The 21,485-nt window shown below is 32.7% G+C and overlaps 1 protein-coding gene across 7 annotated transcripts in view; it reads right to left on the reverse strand.

Moving 5' to 3' along the window:
• Positions 1–21,485, reverse strand: part of LOC145683980 (myosin-IIIb-like) — a 569,781-nt gene that overhangs the window by 19,409 nt on the left and 528,887 nt on the right. For 6 of the 7 annotated variants that reach the window (XM_081755734.1, XM_081755762.1, XM_081755753.1 and 3 more), the window contains 5 exons: positions 18,816–18,974; positions 15,858–15,967; positions 15,305–15,481; positions 12,067–12,261; positions 9,638–9,711 (listed from right to left, as the gene is read on the reverse strand). In XM_081755734.1, the coding sequence (XP_081611860.1) occupies positions 9,638–9,711; positions 12,067–12,261; positions 15,305–15,481; positions 15,858–15,967; positions 18,816–18,974 (715 nt within the window). Of the gene's footprint in view, positions 1–6,849; positions 6,960–9,637; positions 9,712–12,066; positions 12,262–15,304; positions 15,482–15,857; positions 15,968–18,815; positions 18,975–21,485 lie in introns of all 7 variants that reach the window. The other variant, XR_014131222.1, reaches the window with a different exon arrangement.

Here is a 21,485-nt window from a genome sequence, read left to right on the forward strand (position 1 = left end):
GAAATTCGGTTTAAATATGAAACAGATTATGTAGATTCTACATTCAAAAAAGAAGTTAATGAAAAACGGAAGTCGTCCACATATCTCAGAAACATCATAAGGATATGGCTAATTGAAAGCTTATTGCAGAGACATAACGAAGAGTTTAAAAACGATGTATAGCACATGTAAGGTTAAATATGGATAGAACATCGTCAAAAGTCAAGTTGTTTGAGAAAAATCAATAATAATGATAAAGTATATGCATCTTCTTCGAATCACCCAGGGCGTCCCACACGGATAGTATGTGCTTGAAATATCTCATATCTGGATTTGGAATCTCCATACTCGATTTAGCACACAACATGACTTTTGATCTGATCAAGTGACACCCTGGTCCTTATGGCAAAACGGAAGGGCCCTTTATTTCTACACGCTAGGGAAAGAAAGCTTCAGATACATATACACACAGTTAGTCTAAGCTATACACAAAAATTAGTACATTAAGGTGAGCGTTCTTCCTTTAATTTATAGCAAAATTTATAAGTTAAGTTTTTACTCATATGATTTCCCTTGAGAGCTGTCACTGAAGAAATCAAAACATTTCAATTTTACATTCCCTAATATTTTTTCTGCTTTTATTTTCACATGTATACAATTATGTGTAATAATTTATTGGATTCCTTAAGGACGGCTACCTCATCTACTAGTAAATTCCAAATTCTAATTTTAAAAATTGGCTGGAGTTAGGAAATTGTTTCTAGACTCAAAATAATAATCACTGCAGAAATAAAATAATACATAAAGTAGAAAGTCTTTGTATGAGTTTTACTCGACTAATCGCAAGATCAAATGATTTTTTTTTTTAAATTTGTAGTTAAGTTTAACAAGAAACTTAAAAAAAAGTTATATCGCGATATTTTTGTTTTGGCTCTGATCTGCATGTATACACTAATACATACATAATAAGAAGGAAGAAGAAATCTAGTTTTGTTAGTCTATGGAAATTACTATCTACATCAACATGCATTCAAGTACCAGTGTTTCTCAGTTCTCTCATTAGATGTCATACTCTGACCGCCACGATGTGCTTTACTTTATAAGGCATATAGGTTTGCAATTTTATCTACATACTATTTCTTTTTAATGGTTTTACGTTTAATATTAATAAGATGCAATGATCTGAAATCAGATCCAATCACAGCTGAAATTAAATTATAAACAGATATTTTGGTATTCTGTGAACTACTTTTTAAATAACACTAGCTGAACCTGCGCCCTCTACACAGCGCATCAATCACATATGAGCATGTATCTTCTTGTCATTCCTCACAACATCTGTACATGTTCCTTTACAGATACAAGTGAAAGACGTCTTGATAAAAATCCGCAACGTGTACCACAAAGGGGAGATTTTTCTTTTTCGATTATTTTCTCAATATCTCACACCGTTTGCAAGATTGAGTCTACTTTCGGTTGGAGTTTCTAATTCATGTATGATCAGAGTTTTCTTTCTTCTTCTATGCAATATGTAATAAGCAAAAACATTATACACACAATTAATTATAAAGCAGCCAGTGGTATATGGTGTTCATTGGGCAAAACACTCCAAACAATATTTATCTTAGACTGGAGAAATATCTTTCGTTTTTCATTATAATTTGCGGTTGCCAAGGCTGCCAAATGGGGTAAAACGGTGGTGCTGGGGAAATACAAGATGGCTATACTAAAGTCGAGGTTCCGAATTTTTTCTCCTTTGCCATTTGATCTACGACCCTGTTTTTTTTTTGTTTTGTTTTGTTTTTTTATGTGTGTAAGCTGTCTGGTCTACATATGAGATTTTTTGCGTGCATACGCCAACAATCAGGGTTGCCAAAGCCCAAAAGTAAAAAAAAGAGAAAAGAAAAACAATTTTCTTCTTCTTCTTCTTCTAAGGTTGTGGAACGGAGGAGCATGAGTGATACCTCGTTAAAAACTGTGTTCTATAACCTTTCCAACGAGATATCAGTCATATCTCTGTGACAATTAGGGACGTCGCCAGGGCTGCCAACATGAAAGTCTACTAATTTTTTGAAATAATAATGATGATTTTTTAGGAAAACGTGACGTGATGGGCAAATTCTGACTTTATTTTCGGACTCAACGCCCCAAAATCTATAAGAAACGACCAAAATATCCCGTGTATCATTTTGGCCGCAGAAATGTGTTATTATTTAACTTTAATAACTGTATGTTAAAACTACTTTGTTTATTACAAACTAAATACAACTATTATTTAGAAAGTTGTTCGCTTGATTTCAAGACAACATGATACATAATCAAATGCAGTTGAGTTCGTTCCTCTAGTCGCTGCCTTAACTTAGATTTTGGCGAAAATGTTATTCTGGCAACACTGAAAATTCTTCGGGTTCATATTTTCTGTTATAGAATAACATTATCTATGATTGTGGTGTTTCATTGTCTCCTTTCAATTATGAAAAACAAGCAAAAGAGTGGTAAGTTGCATCTCATTATCTCCTTTCAATTATGAAAGACAAGCAAAAGAATATTTTTTTCTTTTTTTAAGTATGACAGGATCTTAAGTATTAATTACTCTTTGACCTGTGGTAAGGATGGTTTCTTTTTAAAAATGTATTTAAAGATTTTGTGTTGCTCTAAATTTGTGCGTCTTTTTGATTATGATGCTAATCAAATATTTGTTTAGGTTGATCTGATCTCAATTTAGTATAAGTTTCTTTACAGCAATGTAGTATACTTCAAATAAAAGTTCTTTCTATTCATGTTTTTGGATTATTTAAAACCTGTAGTTCTTTAATGATACATTGATTATCTAATAAATGTTTTGTCAATCCTGAATTTGTTGTACTTTTATTTTTTGATTCGCTGATATGTTCCTTAATTCTAATTCACATATTCCTCTTTCTTCATTTCTATGTAATTTCCTGTGTATTAACAAATGGTCTCGTAATCCTCGAACACACATTCTTCTATATACAATAAATTTGTGAGTGACTTTTCAAAATTAGCGAGGTAGAGAGGCTAAGATATGTATAATGCCATAGTTAAAACAAGAATTTTAGGAAACGTAAAATTGGATCAAAAGTTTGCGGTCTTGGCCAACAATTAGTTTTTGGATCAGGGCCACAAAATTTTTGAAGGACTCCTAAATCGAGATTTCGTATTTTCTACGCAATAAGCACATCATACTGACAAGGGAACATTCCGTTTTGGTGAATTCAATTGCTGAAAATGATTGCTAGCACCGGATTCAGCACCAAAAGAAACAGAGAAAATGAGGGTGTTTAGTGGCAGACCGTATACAGGATGGGAGATAAGCAAGGGCAAAGTGCGAAGATAGAACGTAGAAAATGTCTAGAAATGCCATATTAATTTTGAAACGAGTAGAGGGATTGAGGTCAAATGTTGGATATGGGGAATGCATGTAGAGCTCCACTGAATAGGCGTAATGTCAATCATGGGGGACATCTGAAAAACCCAATGTTGGAATTAGCGCAAGAAGAATATACGGGACAGGGGTCATGTGACATATTCTAATCAATAGTGTCTATTCAAATCAATAGTGGCCAATACAGTTTGAGATCTCTGTTTAATTGCAACTGTTATGAAACTTAAGAATTATTGTATGGTTGATATAAAAATGGAGCCAAGAGTGGGCACATTTGAGAAACGATAAAGATGGACAATCGGGCTCGTCACAGCTGTCTCCGGTATTGAAACTGAAGCAGTAGTCGACAGATGTAATGAATGCACCAGGTGCTGTTTACAAATATCCAAGTTTTGTAGAAAGCTTATTTAATCATAGCTTGGAACCTTAGTGTTGTAAACTGGAAGTGGGTGAGTGGTTGCAAGTTAATGAAATTGCCCCGTTGTCATATTTTGAAGTCAGATGACAATCTTAATCTGTTATATATTTTACGAAATTCTTATACGGACAGAAGAACACATCCAACGGTTGTATGAGTGACGGGTAAGGGATAAGGAGTCGGGTAAGTTCAACATTGAACGGTTTCTGCACCAGCTCTTCACCTTTATTGGCTCAACATGAATTAATGAGGAGCAGCAGTTTTATCTGCCCTTTAGAAGGCCAGAGAACGTCAGTCATGAACTCTTTCAGGTTGTCCTTGGTTATATTTACATTTTCACCAGCATATGTTGGGTGAATCGGGACGTTTGTTGGCTGGAAAGTGGCCTCATTCAAATTTGTGCTTGTTCCTCATTCACGTCACCTTTACGACAATATTGCTACATTGCCATAGCCTGGAACGCCTCCTGTTACTGAGGTCTCAATCTGTATTGGCTACTATTGTTTTCAATAGACGGTGTGCGTCAAGAGCCATATGCCATATAATCCCTGTCCCGTATATTCTTCTTGCGCTAATTCCAACATGGCGGCTTTTCAGATGTCCCCCATAATTCACATTGCGTCTATTCAGTGGCACTTCAATCCTTCTACTCGTTTTAAAATTAACGTGGAATTTCTAGACATTTTCTACGTTCTATCTTCGCATTTTGCCCTCACTTATCTCCCACCCTGTAAACGGTCTGCCACTAAACATCCTCTTTTTCTCTGTTTCTTTTGGTGCTGAATCCAGTGCTAGCACTCATTTTCAGCAATTGAATTCACTAAATCGGAATGTTCCCTTGTGAGTTAAGTGATTGGGTTTGGCTACACAGTATGTAGTTCTCCAGTTATAAGGCCCACAAGAAAATCTTTACTGAAATATATTGGATCTTTTGATCCAATTGGACCAGGGGCCATAAAATTTATGAATGGCCCCTAAATCGAGATATCGCATTTTCTATTTTCTACGAAATAAGTACATCATAGTGAGTTAAGTGATAGGATTTGGCTACACTATACGTAGTTCTCCAGATATAAGGACTACAAGAAAACTTTGGATTGAAATATATTGGATCTTTTGATTAAATTAAAAAAAAAAAAAAAACTTTTTGAAATACTTGTGATGCGTTGAAAAACTGAAATATAATTTGTTTTTCTCTTTTATTTTCTAATGATGCTTGTATCTATTTATTTTTCTAAAGAAATTAGAACAATGAATCCCACCGAATAACTCGAAAACTGAAAATTGAGAAACACTGATGTCATACACTTAAATACGAAGTATAATTACAAAAATGATTAAACATATTTGTAAACAGTCAAAGGATATAATTTTATAATTACACTGAAAATGTTTTTATCATTTTAACACAAAAATCATAATGCATTCATATACATTTGTAAATCCTGCTTAACTGTGCTTATTAATTTGATTTTATATTTTTTTTCTGTCATTCTATTATCTAAAGTCTACGACAGTCTTGTCTATTTTTATTTTTTTATTCGAATGGAATAGAAAAGCGGTCTTGGAGCCGAAATTATAGGAATGGAAATTCAATTTAGTATTCTGAATATAAGGGAAACATGGCCAATTGCGACATCTGACTAAGTAAATTCGACAGTAATCTTACAATATCCATTTGAAGGGAAAAGATTTTCTATTTTCCTGCACTGATAACATTATTAAGTATTTGATTACCTAATTCTGTTTTCAAAAGCCTGGGAAAAAGTCGACTTTGCGAAAGTATTAATGATCCATCTATCTCAAATGCGTTATTCTCTTAGACAAATATACTTTAACTTCAGTATTCACTATTTAGTGGTCGATATTATGGAAAGTGTGAATCACAGAATAAAAAGAGAAGAAAGTATACATGAAAATAGGGGATTTCCTTTTCCCCTAAATATATATATGCACAATGTTTATAACATCAGAGAGAATGGTGTGAATTGAGTTTGAGCAGGAGCACTATTTGCATATGTTTATATCTTTCTTTCAGAAGTCACGGTAAGATGTCAATAACGTAGAACCAGTTCTTATCAAAGAATATCTTTGTGACTATTCAAAATTGTCAGTTCTTGTACCATTTTTATACTACATTTTATACTTTTCGCTGTTTTGATGATGTTATTAGCTGTCTTGCAATAATTCGACAGCAAGATATATATATATTCGTCTACAAGAGATAGACCATATAACTTATAATGTTTTTGCACATGATAAGTATAAAATTCAGTAAATCTAAAATTCGTTGCATTTCATTGTCATTATACATATTTCTTTACAGTCCCAAGTAAAATTCCAAATCCACCATATAAACATTCATTTGTTAATACTTATGGTTTTAACCGAACCGATTTGAGGACGGCTTTCGATAATTTACTGAGAACTACATTATCTCTGTTTTATTAAAGAAATAATAATGACTCCATTTCTTCCGAACCTAAGAAAATATATTAACATGCTCAGGAATTCTTACAATCATCTTACTTACAAGTAACTAATTCCTGAAATACCTTGCACTTTCTAACTTTCGGCTCTCCCAGGAGACTTTTTAATATTCTTTCTCGTGTTTTTAACCTCCGTGATCAAGGCTACAAAGGGTAACCGAAAGTTAGGAAGTGTAAGGTATTTCAGGAATTATTTAACTGTAAATAAAATGTAACAAACAGTTATTTTTGTTGATTAAAGTGAAAAGTGTAACAAAAAACTTATGTACAGTTATTTTATTCTGTATTGGATAAATTTATTTTGTAATACATTAAACAGTCCCGTTCATTAAGCAGGATTTACAAGTAACTACTTCATGTTAGTTCTAGACTATGTGCATATACATATCAATATCACCTGTCCATTACAACATGCAACAAAGAATCAGAAAATGCAACTGTACACCATGACTATTTTACACATAGGTCATGCACTCATAGAATATACAACAAAGATTATGCGTTTAGCAAACTTCTACTTCAAATTGTTAGTAATTTAATCGGAAAACACGCAATACCCTTAGTTTTCGATCCTACTCTTCCATAGTAATAACGCTGTACAAGGGATCTGTTCTAAAATTTAGTCTCAGAAGCAGATAGATATATTTAATCTGATACATTATCTTCACTGAAAAGAAATACCAAGGTACATTTTTTTCTACAAATATTTATTATTAATCAAATTAAATTGCACAATGTATAATATTCAACCTACACTTATGAAGCCATTAATATTAACTTACAGAATTTTATGATATCAAAATTTTGTCAGTGTAAAAATAAAACAAGTATCTCTACGCAGAAGACTTCGCTCTACAACACTTATAAGCAATTCAAAAAGATAAAGTTTCAATATTATTTTTAAAAATTATAATTTTTTAATTAGAAGTAGTAGAAATTAATAGAAATTACTAAAATTTTTAAAATCCCTACAAAATGGATTTCCCCCAAAGCACAAAAATAAATATTTATTACATATTTAAAAACACTTACATTTTTAGTGTCTCAAGGATGCTTTGGTAAGAGTAATTTTTAGAGAAGAATGAAAACTTTTTTAAAATTTTGTTTTAAATTCTAAATATGAAATGAGTTACAAGTAAAAGATGTACAAAAATTATTGCAAAATTTGAACGATTTCCTCAGAAAATGTAACGGAAATATTTTATGCTGTGTGGGTCTAAAGTTAAACATCATTATGCTGACAAAAGATTTTTTTTTTCAATACATATTACAAGTTAAAAGAAGGAAAATTACTCACTAGGCTAAAAAATTGCTAAAGTTTCATACTTAGATTTTAACTCAAACGGTTTTTTTACTCAAACGAAAATTAGTTGTATTTTTTTTTTTTTAAAAAAAAGGTAAATGTCATTAATGTTAAATGTCATTAAAATATTTTGGGTTGTTAAAATTGGAGCTGCACATTGAAATCAATTGACACTGCTACCAGTTCAACTTTAACAATACAAATTAAAAGTTAATGGGAGTTGTTAACAAACGTTAAATGTCACGTTCAACGGAGCAATGATATTTTTCCCATATCTAAAGCTCCATTAGTAACTTAGGATAAAGACAACTAGGATGCAATGTCCGTGCGTATGAAGAAGGCACTTCGTAAGAGAATGGAATATATATATATATATAAACTTTTACAAAAAAAAAAAAAAAAAAAAAAAAACCTAAGTAGAGGATTTTACATTTCAAGTCCCTTAATAAAAAATGCACTGTAATTGGATATTAAAGAAGTATTATTAATATTAAGTAAAAAAAAGTGTAAAAGATACAAATGAATTTGGAGAAGTATTTTGAAGAGGAAATCTTTAGGTTGTGATTTAATGATGTTTCCGCATAGATATTTTATTAACATTTATTGCGTAAAAAATTTCTTTTAAGTATAAATGTTATATTTATTATTCAAAATAATGCATAATTACTAATTATGTTTTATTTTTCCCGTTCTTCTACTATATTACAACATACTGGAAGATAATTTAATTACTTGATATTCGTGCTTTCTTTACTACTGATTATATTTAAAAGATATTATCACTACTTAACATAATTTCACTTTTAAAGAATTACTACAAGATTTTATATTCATTACTCCAAGATAGTTTAATATTAATTTTTAACATACTATATTTTCTTCCCTCGCTGTGCGGTGGCTCAGTGATAGAGCGTTCACCTCAGGTGCATGGGGTCCCTAGTTCGATCCCAGCTCGCGTCAAGGGTACTTTGTGGTGGGCAAACATCTTGTGCGTGAGTTTTCTCGGGATTTTCCCCGTTTCCTCCCACTTTCTTCATGCCACCTCTTTCTTCATTGTCATCATCACTGTCTCCTTCAGCCTACACGGCATAATCGTGGGACGTAAAACAGATTTTTTCCGAGCTATATTCCCCTTCCAACTCATTCGACTATAAATTTTTTACTCTCATTGTCGGGACATTTGGCTCAGTGGTAGAGTGTTTACCTCTGGTGTGTAAGGTGTCTGGTTCGATTCCCAGCCAAGTATGTTTGAGGTGGACAACATGGTGCCCGTAGGTTTTCTCGAGGTACTTCCGTTTCCTCCCACATTCTCATTCCACCAATTATTCCATCATCATTCGTTTGCCTTAATCATCGTCTCCCTTAGCCTAATGTGCATAATCGTGGGAAGTTAAACTGAAAGATTTCATTTCATTTTCTACTCTCATTATTTTAATCTGCTTTTCTATATTTCAACTGCCCAATGTAGGACCCTTTTACCGTATTGTAACACAGCCTAACATCCCGATAGACCATCCCTAGTGTTTATTTTATTAAAAATTTCATTCGCATGCATAACCCTTTCCCGGAATGCACATGGCAACTTGCTCTGTCACTTAGATTGTCTTAAGAGATTACAATTACACATTTAATTTGTTTCTTCTTTTCTATAATTTGATGACGTTGAAATGTTTGCTAAAATGTTCCAAGAATTATACGTTTATAATCTGGAGAAATACAATAGTAATCTATGTTCTGCTCTTCCTATATTCACTTAATAGTAATCAATGAAGAGACTTAATGCGAATTTTAAGATATACTTTTAGTTTATTTGTTTGTTTCTTTTCTAAAGAAAATTACTATATGCCTCAAACTGATAAACGCTTGGTCCAATTAATAGTATACTTAGAGCAACACTATAAACATCCACATATGTTAGCTATGTTAATGAACACATATGAACTGGGTATTCAATATTGATAAGATACTTACAAAGAAGGTAAACATACAGTTGTAATAAAGACGACAACCACCACAGTATAGAATAAAAGGAAAAAGCATACCTGCTTAGTTCTTCCTGAAGTGCATCGTAGTAGGACTCTGTCTTCTTTGAAGAAGGTAACTTTACTTCAGTTCGCTGAAATAAATTGATCGGAATATAATCACTAAATGAATGAAGGTATCCTACAAATAAATATGTAAAACCGAGTACACATCGTTGCACAGTGAAAACAGTTTATTTCGACCATTAGAAGTGTCCATCTTCCCGTGTGCTTGGGCACAATCCCCCCCCCAAATTTACCGTTCTCCCCCTCCCTTATAAAGATATTAGGGGAGACGGGAGTTGGTTGTAACAAAACCAAGATAACTTGCTTCGTACACAAAATCGTATTCAATTTTGGTCCTTTTTTTTGTTCTCAAAAGCATCATTAAGGTATAAGTAAAATTTAATTGTGCCTTTCAATGGAAAAAATAATGCTCCCCCCAAAAAATTTCATGGACGCAACCTGCGCTCTAAAACCTGCCTGTGGGCACCACTATTGGTCACAATTAGTTCCATTGAAAAATGTTAAATTTACATATTTTTTAAACAGTAATTGTTACAGATGATAATGTATATATTTCTAATAAAGAAACTAATGATTATGTAGGTATTAATTTGTATTTCATAAACAATGTACATACTAAATCTTTTTCAATACAATCTTATAAACCTCTTCTACGACGATAAGCGTAAACATACACTCTAGAACACGAATTTGCTCAGCATGCTTTAACAATCTGCTGCAAATGTTTCCCATAAGGGAAAAAAAACCCTCGTAGGAATACAATGTTTTTTCACTCCATTTTGTCATTTACATATAAGAAAACTACAGTGTGTACATTTGCTGATGGATGCTATAGGGTACAGAACTCAAATAAGATACCTTGTATCTCAAACTTTTGTGGTGTATTGATACTGTTTCAGTGTTCTCTGACACTTTCTTCTGTGACGTGTTTCGTTTAATAATGAAAAGTGATCAACAGTTATCTGGAATGTTGTTACTACTTTACTCACAGGATAAAGATCTAAAATTAGTGATAAGCATTATTAACATTGTGTCCAGTTTATCAATATTTAAACGTCACTGTAGGAAGTATCATACACTGAAACCGTAAGAGTGAATCACAAAAGTTCCAAGATATTAGGTAAGTCTGTTCGAACCAAAGTCTGTGTTTAAGACTTAATCCTAACATTACCATTAAGAAACAAGATCTGAAAAAACTCGATTTAGATGACTGCTCAAGAAGAATGTGGAACACATTGAGATCTGTATTGTCTAACTTCAAGTGAGAATTGTTAGTCACGACACCAGCAAGACTGATGTCGCCCCTCATGTCTTCAGAATGTGACATGGATTTGATGATTCCAATATGGGTGCTGGATGAACATTTAAGTTCTACAATCTTATCTAGGAATCTACCAATCTACGAATTTTTCTACGTGGAATCATTTTATATTTTGACAAGTTTTATTTGCTATGATGTTTAATTTTATATGTTTTAAGTTTCAAATATCGAGTGCTAATATCAATAGAAGGAGGAGAGAAAATAGACCAGGTGACTAGTTCTCGATACCTGGGTAATAGTATTAGTGATGATATGAAGTGCAAATGTGAAATAACAGCAAGGATAGGAATGTGAAAGAAGTCTTTAGGAGGAAGAAGAGACTATTTTATGGAACCTTGAATAAAGAGCTGAGAAAAGGACTCATAAAATGTTTCGTGTGGAGTTACTGTATGGGGCAGAAATATGAACATTATACACAAATGATGAAAAACAATTGGAAGCTTTCGAAATGTGGGCGTGGAGAAGAATGGAGAAAATTAATTGCAAATAACGAATGAGAAGGTATTGGAAATGGTGAGGGAGAAAAGAAAACTTCCAGATATTATTAAGAAGAGGAAGAGAAACTGGTTGGGACATTGGCTAAGAAGGAAGTGTACTATGAGAGACGTGCTAGAGGTTAAGGTGGCAGAAAAGAGAGGGAAGGGGCGAAGAAGGCTACTATTGATGGACGAAATCAAAACAGAAAAATCGTACATGAACATGAAGAGGTTCGCCGAAAACTCTGTAGCATGGTAGCTTCTCAGTTGCGGCAAGTGGCCTGGTAATAATGGCAGAATACTTATGATGATGATGATTATCAATTTTATTGTTTTACACTACCTATTACAACAGGCAATTCAGCCATTTTGGTTACGGTGAAACCATAATTATATTAAAACAACTTCTTCATAAGATAAGTTTTAGTTACATAATATACATGAATTTAAAGCCGCGATTTTAAATACGAAAACTCGACAAGAGAAGAAAAGAGTCACACATTAATACCAGACGAACCAAAAACAAACGTTAACTTACTTTTGAATAATAGGATAAACTATAACAAATTTTAAGTTAGATTTATTTGTTTCGGAAAAAAAATAAATAAGAAAGTAGTTCTACTAACCAGCTGATGAACATGTTTCCTGCCGTTAGACTGTTGATAACCACCTGACTGGTGCTGCATTCGTACCAGCTGTGGCACTAACTGGAACCCTCGAGGGCGAATGTAGCTCTTTGGTGCATTGTCGACTTCCGATAAACGAATTCCTGGTTTGTTCCTTCGGAGATGCTTGTGAACTTCTTGATTTAATGCATGAACCTGTACAGGGGAGTGTCGAATAAGTAATGGACATCCAAATATTTGAAATAAAATATATATATATAACTATATAGTTTATTGCAAATGGTGATTACATTTAGAAACAACTGTAAATAAAAAGTTTAGTTTTCACCGCAGACCAAATGTTCCTCTAAAAAATACTTTCGGAAATCACTATTTCCAGCTTCAGCTTAAAAGTTTGAAAAGAAAATTTTAAAAATGAGCAAGAAACATGAAGGAGTAAAAAACCAGGTTAAAAAAAAAAAAAAAAACTACTTGTCGTCAAAGGAAAGTTGTACAGATGTTTGGTTATCACTCACTAATCACTGTTCACTGTTTTAGTGTTTCTTTCCAATCTGGCTTTTTACCCATCCATGTTTCTTGTCTAGTTTTAAAATTTCCTTTTCGAACTGCTAAGCTGAAGGTGGAAATAGTAATTTCAGAGTGTATTTCTTAGATGAAGCTTTTTATTTATAGTTGTTTCTAGAAAAAATACATATTCATTCATTATTCTGATTTTTTATAGTTTATTTTTGGGTATTTTACTGTATTTTTAGATTTTTTAAAATACAAGCGAATATATTCATTTAAGAGTAAAACATGAAATGTTAGCAAAAGAAAAGAATTTAGAACTGAGAAAAGTAAAAAAATTGTTCTTTTGTGGTGTTGCAATGTGATAAACTATAGTATCTACAATGTTTTGAAACTTATTAGCAAATTGATTGATTAACTGGTGACATACATAATTGGATGCCTATAAAGTGTTGACGAATCTCATTTACAACAGGAAACATTTTGTATAAATCGATGATACATAAAATAAGCCTATCAATACATTTCATAATTTGTTCTTTATAAACGCTTTCCAAATGTGTCTTAAATTTTACAAAAATTTAGGATCTGTTGTATATATGTGATCTTTTTGTCTTTTAAAATCATTTTTATCGTGAAAATGAAATACACAGAAGGCAGATCAGGAAATAATTAATCAAATTTTAAGTTTTGCACGAAGTTGTACCTATTAGCGATTATGTTTGCTTTATTTGTCACTGAACTTTTACTAAGAACTAAGAAACTATATAAATGCTGTATCGTATAAGTGCACGAGAAACATAATACAGTGGAGTCTCGTTAATTCGAACTTGGTTAATTCGAAATATTGGATAATTCGAACAGAAGTCCATTCCCCTTGAAAACTGTATTGAAAACAATATTAAAAATTCGTGGATAAATCGAACTTTTGAACCTATGTTTTGGATAAATCGAAGTAAATACAGTTGAAAATTTTTAATGTTGGACACGTAAACAGAGAAATACAGTTTTAATGTGTTTCCAGTTATCCAGATGCAGCCATAGGGAAGAATAACACAAAAGATAAATAGAAAATATTATGTAATAAATGAAGGTGAATTGGGGAGAAGTGTGCCAATCTCATCTTGTTTCAGAATTGATTGAAAATTTTAGATGAATTATTGATAAAGTCAACCAAATGTTATTGATATCGTATTCCACGCAATACATGAAATTCAAGATTTATTGACCGTACAAAAACAATCAAATTTAAGCAAATGAGGTTTACGACTTCTTAAAAGGAGAACAGACTATTCAAATTGTTACTGGTGTTTAACTGTTTGGGCTATTCAACGTATGTCGTAGTGTTGTACGTAAATATATTTTCCATTGTCAGTGGCGTATTTAGGGGGGCTTCCGGGCTTAAGCCCCCCCGAAATCTTACTTACTATAGTAAAGTATATGAAATATCTTGCTGAATTTTCACATTTTCAGGCAAAGCCCCCCCCCCCGAAAGTTAGCAAAGCCCCTCCCGAAACAAAATCGTAAATACACCACTGTCCATTGTACACGTAGTTTGAATTATGTGGAGTCAAAGTCGTTTGTTAGTTTGCGGTATTCGATCACGCAAATAATAAGCTGCTTTAAAGGTAAAATCTTCACCATATAAATATGTTTTAGATGCACAGTACCTTGGTTCGTTCGTTGTTATATAAGTGAAAGTGAATGTTGTTGGATAATTCGAATTTTGGATAATTCGAAGTTTTTTCGTGTCCCCTTGGACTTCGAATTAAAAAGAGTCCACTGTACATCGCAAACTTAGGCATTAATATAGTTAAGAATCCTATACACTGTTCTGCCCTAGTTTGCTGAACATTAGGCTATGTCCAAATGCCAAGGTTTCTTTGAATAGAAAACCATCTACTGATAAAGCTACAATAGTGTTATAAAACTTATAAAAATTTCAAAAAAGTTAAGAATGTTTAAACGGAGAGTATGAAACAGAGCTGAGATTAAGAGGGGTGGATTAAGGTTTCTGGTGCCCATAAACACTCTGATGTAAAGCGTTCCCCTTCCCCAATTCACGCGTACGCACTCCTCATAAAACACAAGCACATTTACAAAAACCATGTTCAAAATATATACATACCGGTATACAAAAACTCCGTTCATCACATTATATAAATCACACATTTATGACGTTTTGAATCATATAGTGTTCATAGACTACATCTTTACATGTTCTAATTTGGACGGTAATGCTATGTTACGCGGTGTAATTGAAACAGACTGGTGCTATGCAGTACTCCCATCTGTCACTCTTTAAATAATCCAAGTCGATAGCGCCCCTGTTTAGTTTTTTAATCTGTTAGAGACTAGAGAGAAAGCTAATACGATGTGCATACACAGGTGAGCACTTCAGCAAATTAAATTTTTCGGGCGCCTATTGCCATCAAAGCTGTTCAGCTTTTTTAAAGAATAAAGTGCAATTATAGAGTAGTGTTTGATTCTAAAATTATAAAATAAGCCTATCAACAAACAAAGACCGAGGTTTTCGATAATTGATTTTTGTTAAATATATTTTTACTTGGGCGCTGCTTTAGTCTTGGCACTCCTAGGCTCGTGCGTATTGTGGTTATGCGTTAATCCGCCACTGAAGATTGGTAATAATTATGATGAGGAAATAATGCACGAATATGCATTGAATTTGTTCTTTAGAAAAGAAAAATGAAGAAGAAGAAAATACTCTTACATTTTGTGAAAATGAAATGAGATCAGCTTGATGGTCTTGTGATCGAGGCTTCTGAGGAGCTGGTCTCTTCTTTGGACTAGGTTTGTTGTTCCAAGCAGGCTTAGCAGCAGCTTGTCTCCAACTTCTGTAATACCTCTGGATGATCATGGCGGCGTCCTCTGCAGACAGTCCTTCATCCTATAGCAATAAAAATGATAGAAAAGTTACAATCACTCATGCATTGGCTCACCTTTATTTAATCATTATATTATACTGTATAGGCATTTTTCCCACTCAATATTCAATTTCTATTGAAAATAAGCAGTATTTTCTACAGTGTATATTATTACAATACTGTATTAAAAACTCTGATAGATCCTCATAAACTTTCTAGATCAAAATGTGGCTCACACGACATTAATAAAGGAAAATTGTAATCTAATTCGAAAGATATCAACAAGAGAAAATGTGCAACTCTAAGGCAACTGTACATTAACTAAAATTTACTTTTTAAGCCTGCTAAGTTTCTACAAATAATACACTCGATATATATTAACTGATTTACAGTGTGTACCTGCAAAGCATGGTGGGCATCATTTGGATTGTTATGAGTTCGAAGTACATTTCGGACACGAGCTTCCAACTCAGAGCCCCATCGTCTTCGGACCGTATATCCTCGATAATCTGAAAAAAAGAAAACAAATATTATCACAAAATATCTACAAAATAAATTACAAAGTCGCTATTTGATCAACTAAATCATTTCATAATTTTAAGTTTAATAGTTAGTCACGCAGTAGATATCAGGCAAATATATATTGAACATATGTAACTGATCATAAAATAAAAGAACTCACAACTAGACTATTTAAAAATATTCTTTTATGTGATATGCCGATCCCAATCTTTCAATTTCAGTTTAGCAGTTGGCTTGACCCGTAAGCCGTTAGTGGCTGCCTACCAAGAAGTTTAGTTTCAGTTTAATACAATTTGTCACCTTCTAAACTTCAAGGGAAAAAAATGAATTTATCAATAACTCATTTTCTTTCTTTTATGTCATGATTTTCGATGTCATGATTTACTCTTACTCAAAATAATCCAAGATTTTTTAAGAAAAGATAATGAAATGCAAATGATAACTTATGAACATGTTTTTCCGAGTACAAACATTCTAAATTAAATTATAAAGTCAAAAGGTTCATTTTGTTCTCCCAAATTCTTATGGATTGTTTCGGTGACAACTGACAGCATTGTCAACACTTACGTAAGAAGAGGTAAGGTACAGTGGGGATAGGTGTATGGCAATTAAAATTTGCAGTGATAAATGAAACATCTTTATGCTCGATATTTTGTAGTTTTGCCAGTGGACTTAATGCAAAGTGGGATCTTATTGTTGTCTAATTTCTAATTTTAATTAACTTTGAATGTTACAAATTTGAATTAGGCCTTCGGTTTTAACAATATTTGATTGTTAAATTTTAATGTAAATAATTAGGCAAAAATTGCTTTGTTGTTACAATACATATATATAATTTATGCTCGATAGAATATTTTTTTTTGTTTGTTTAACGTCATTGGTGATAGCTGAAGATGTCAATGATGTTGTTTCAAGTTTTGTCCAAAGTGTTCATGTCTAAATTCAATTTTGATCCCCTCATTCGAAAGAAAAATATTTCGTATGTCTGACTTCCTATGAATGATACTTTTGATCAATTTCACTCTGTTGATGTTATGTTTTGTCTCTTTGAGATAACCTGAAAGATCCGATATATTGGTATCGTTATATTTAACATTTTTATCTTATGTTTTTTTTTTCTTTCTTCAGTTTTATATATATATATATTCCTCTTTATCATGCCTATATAAGTGACCTTGGCCTGTACATGCTACATCATAGACACCTGAGACTTACGCGTCTCAGGTAAAGATATTTTTTCATTCAGCCACAATATTATATAAGCGTTAGTACAAAATATCATAGAATTCGTCAATTTTTAAAACAAATAGAATACTTTGAATAATACAATGCGTCAAAATAATATTATAATAATTATATACATTATAAATAATACGATACTTTGTCTTTAATACTCACTATTTTATTTAGGACAAACAATTTGCTAAGCAAAACAATATATTCACATTAAAAACTACATACGTGTGACAGTTTTGCCAACTAACACTTTGTCACTTGTATGTAGTTTTTAATGTTAATATCTTGTTTGAGAATAAAATATGACATAGTATATGGATACAGTTGATTGTAGATTCAGTATTGGGACTAGAGTTTGTATTACGTACATAGTCTGGACTAATTTTTTGCTGAGCTTGTCTACACCTATTGATTTTATGGTACCATCATTTGTTTTAATCCTGACGCTTTGAGCGATATTGCGACTTCATGTAATTATTTATGCAGAGTATCAATTCTGCAATTTTCTTCCCAATGTTTAATTGAAACTTGATTTCAGTTGGTCTGTCGTTATCAATGGAACAAACAATTAAGGGTCTAAATTATAAAGATTTCCTCGATAAAATCTTGTTATTGCTGAGTTCACTATTTTCTGTCCTGGTCACTTCATACATATCCAGTTCTTTTGCAATTTACCTAAAAAAAACTGGGGACCGGACAACAACTAGCATAAACTATAAAATGAAACCATCTTCATGCACGCAAAAGGAACTATTAAGACTTGTTAAAATATTTTATTCCAGTAATGCACAAAGTGTGAGGAATAGTCAAGAAGTCCCCGGGATGTTGTAGTTTTGGCATTTGTGATCCAATCACAATGAACCTTGTACAGTACAATGTTTAGGTTGCCTAATTAGGAATTTAACAAGTATTAACACGTTATAACAAGCAGTGTACGAGTAATGTAGCTGAACGAAGGAGTGTGTGGTGATGACTTGGTGTAATTTCACAGATCGAGCAACGCTCAAACATCAAATTCATGTGAAAAATTGGGGAAAATCTGTTTCAGAGAGTTTGGTAGCCTTAAAAAGAGTTTTAGCACCATCGGATGTTTGGCTCTTCCCAAAGCTGAAAACGGGCCTTTTCTGTTTCGCCAACGTAGAAGAGATAAAAAGAAACGCAACGGTTGAACTTCGGAAGATACCAAAAGAAGACTTTCGTCTGTGTTTCCAGTAATCGCAGGAGTGGTAGAACAAGAGTCTGTGTGTTCCGAAGGTGACAAACTTTGAAGGCGATTAACAAAATGTATACTTATATTGTGGTAATAAAGAGCTACAACAGAATTCCGGGAACTTCTTGACTGCCCGTCGTGTAGTTTATGTTCTGCAAAGTTTACGAGTTTTCAAGCTTTTTTCTTTTCTTTTTCTTTTTTTTTATTTTTAAAAAAAGCCTGAAAGTTTGAAAACCATATTCTTTGAAGAACTTACTGAAATAATTATTGCTTTAACAATTCTAGACCAAATTAACTTAACATCAGGAACATACAAAAATATTTTGAAAAATATTGTAAATAACAAGAGATTGTTTTAAATAAATCAAAGTAAAGTTTAACAAACTTACGACTTTGAATAACAACTGCAGCTTGTTCTTTCGTGTAGTTTCTCTGTACAGCAACGTTTTCCTTGTTTTCGCTATCTTGAACTGCTAATGCTCCCATTAACTTCGCTTTCAGCCATGCTCCTGCACTCACCCCTTTGTTGGATGGATTTCTTTCCGGGCCTAAAAGTAAAAAATAAATAAATGCATCTTTCTATCATCTTATTTGAAAAAAAGACTCGAATGAAGAGAATTGAGTACTGTAGAATTTATAGGAAGAAATAGAACAAATGGTCAGTTTTTGATTCATAGGAAAACGTTCTTTGTTACGCAGTCATGAAGAGTGAACGAGAAATAAAACTATTAGTATCATAACAGGACTGATAACATCAAAAAATGTGTCGGTGAACGTTCGTAAACGATTGATTAAGACCCTAGTACGGAGCATGCGCTGGAAGCACTTGAATTGTGGTGTTGGCGCAGAATGATGCATATATCATGGATCGAAAAGACAAGGAAATGAAGACGTACTAAAGGAAGCTAATGAAGGACGACAGATCATGAAGATAATAGGAAAAAGAAGAAATAGCATGCTTGGCCATCTTATTCGGCACTCCGATTGGATCACTGTGCTGATAAAGGGAAAGCCAGAAGGAAAACCAGGAAGAGGAAGGCTAAGGATAAAATATCTAAATGCAATTATGAAGAAGAGACCTTATTGAAGTATAACAACAGCTCTCCCAAGGGAGAGAAAAGTTTTAAAATTTCCATGCTGCCCACCAACCAATGGTCGAAGTGCACAAGAAGAAGTAATATAATAATAATAACTGTGGAAAAATGCAGGAAGAAGTTTTTAAACGAATAATAATAATAATAATAATAATAATAATAATAATAATAATAATAATAATAATAATAATAATAATAATAATAATAATAACTCGTCATATGCTTCATATGGAGTGTACTATAGGATATAAACATGAACATTATGAAAGGTTTAAAAAAAAAAAAAAAAAAAAAACAATAATTTAACATCCCACGGTTATGCACTTTAAGCGAATGATTATGAAAGAATTGGCGGAATGGGAGAAAACAGAAGAGTCTGAAGAAAACCCACAGACACAATGTCCAATGTTGTCCAAGTTTTCATGACCTGGGATCGAACTACTGTTTTTTTTTCTTTAGTTTGTAATAAACAAAATAGTTTCAACAAACAGTTATTAAAATTAAATAATAACGTTATTTAAAAAGTAGTTCACAGGATACCAAAACAACATGATACGTAATCAAATGCAGTTGGGTTCCTTCCTCTAGTCTCTGCCTTAACTTAGATTTTGGGAGAAATGTTTTGGCAACACTGTAATTTCTATGGATGACAACATTGAAAATTCTTCAGAGTCCTATTTTCTATTATAGAATAACATTGTCTATGATTGTGGTAAGTTGCATTTCATTATCTTTTTTCACTTATAAAAAACAAGCAAAAGAAAAACGGTAAATTTTGTATTATTTTTAGTAAGTCAGGCTCTTCAGTAAAGGAGACTTTGTTACGATCTTATGGCTATTATGAATGAAAGCTTAGATTTAAAACATTTTTTACAGAAAACAGCAATAAAATTATTGTAGAGTACAGAGGTTCTTACTTAAAGCTGTATTTATTTACATGTTTCACAGTAACCTGAACTTCGAGTCTTTTTTTTTTTTTCTTCTTCTTATATAATCTACAAATTCTCTGCAAACACAGTCAAAATGCAAAGTGATTTGTACTTCAGCTTTCATTAAAACTAAAGTACATCGATTGCTATCATCGGACTGTTTGTTGTCATGTAAGAAAAAAAATGCGTTCTTTGTGAGCATTAGATGCTGGAATACTCTGAACAAAAACAAAAATTTTGTTCAACAAGTCCTGAGTATTAATTCGTTTCTCTTTTGCCTCTGTCATTACTGATATCCATTTTTGCAGAGAACTACTATCAGTAGAAATTTTTGCATTGATATTTTCTCTCAAGGAACAAAATTAGTCATTCAGTTTATTTTTATTTATGTCAAGATCTTTTACTCTTAAAGATAATCTTAAAACCCCTAAAACTAATGTTATTCATTAAGCATAGTGGCCATTTTATTAATAAGAAAGAGATGAAATCCCATATTAAATCAAATCGGGAAGGGGAAGAAAGCTTAAAAATTGTGCCACGTAGAGCTCTCGTATCATACGAGAAAGCTGGCAACCCTAGATCGAGCCAGAACGTGTTCGAAGTGGAGGAAAAGCAGAAGCAGTATGTTTTATTACGATTTTGACTCGACATATCGGCTATCTAAATGTTGAATTACAATGAGGGTATATTGCCCAAAAGATTGCATTTCTATTTACACAATAACTCAAAACCATAGGAGAGCTTCTCCACAGTTATGGCTGGGGGGAGGGAGGGGGGCAGGAAGAGGCTTTGGCCTCGCTCCCAATTCTTTGGGAAACAATTTTAAAAATATCCCCTTATGTTTTATTACAGATAATTACTTAGGTATACACGAAAATGCTCAAAAACCGAGTTTTGATATTAACAATTTTAAACAATTTCCCGCAGGAGAACTCCCGAACCCCCTACTCGACTGAGGGGTATTCCAGACCCCGGAAGATTCGCCCCCACAGCAGACAACCTCTACATTCGCCCATGCTCAAAACATGGCATTTAT

The sequence above is a fragment of the Thermobia domestica genome, chromosome 1 (genome assembly GCF_964235325.1).
Source record: "Thermobia domestica chromosome 1, izTheDome1.hap1.1, whole genome shotgun sequence".
Classification (NCBI taxonomy): Eukaryota; Metazoa; Arthropoda; class Insecta; order Zygentoma; family Lepismatidae; genus Thermobia; species Thermobia domestica.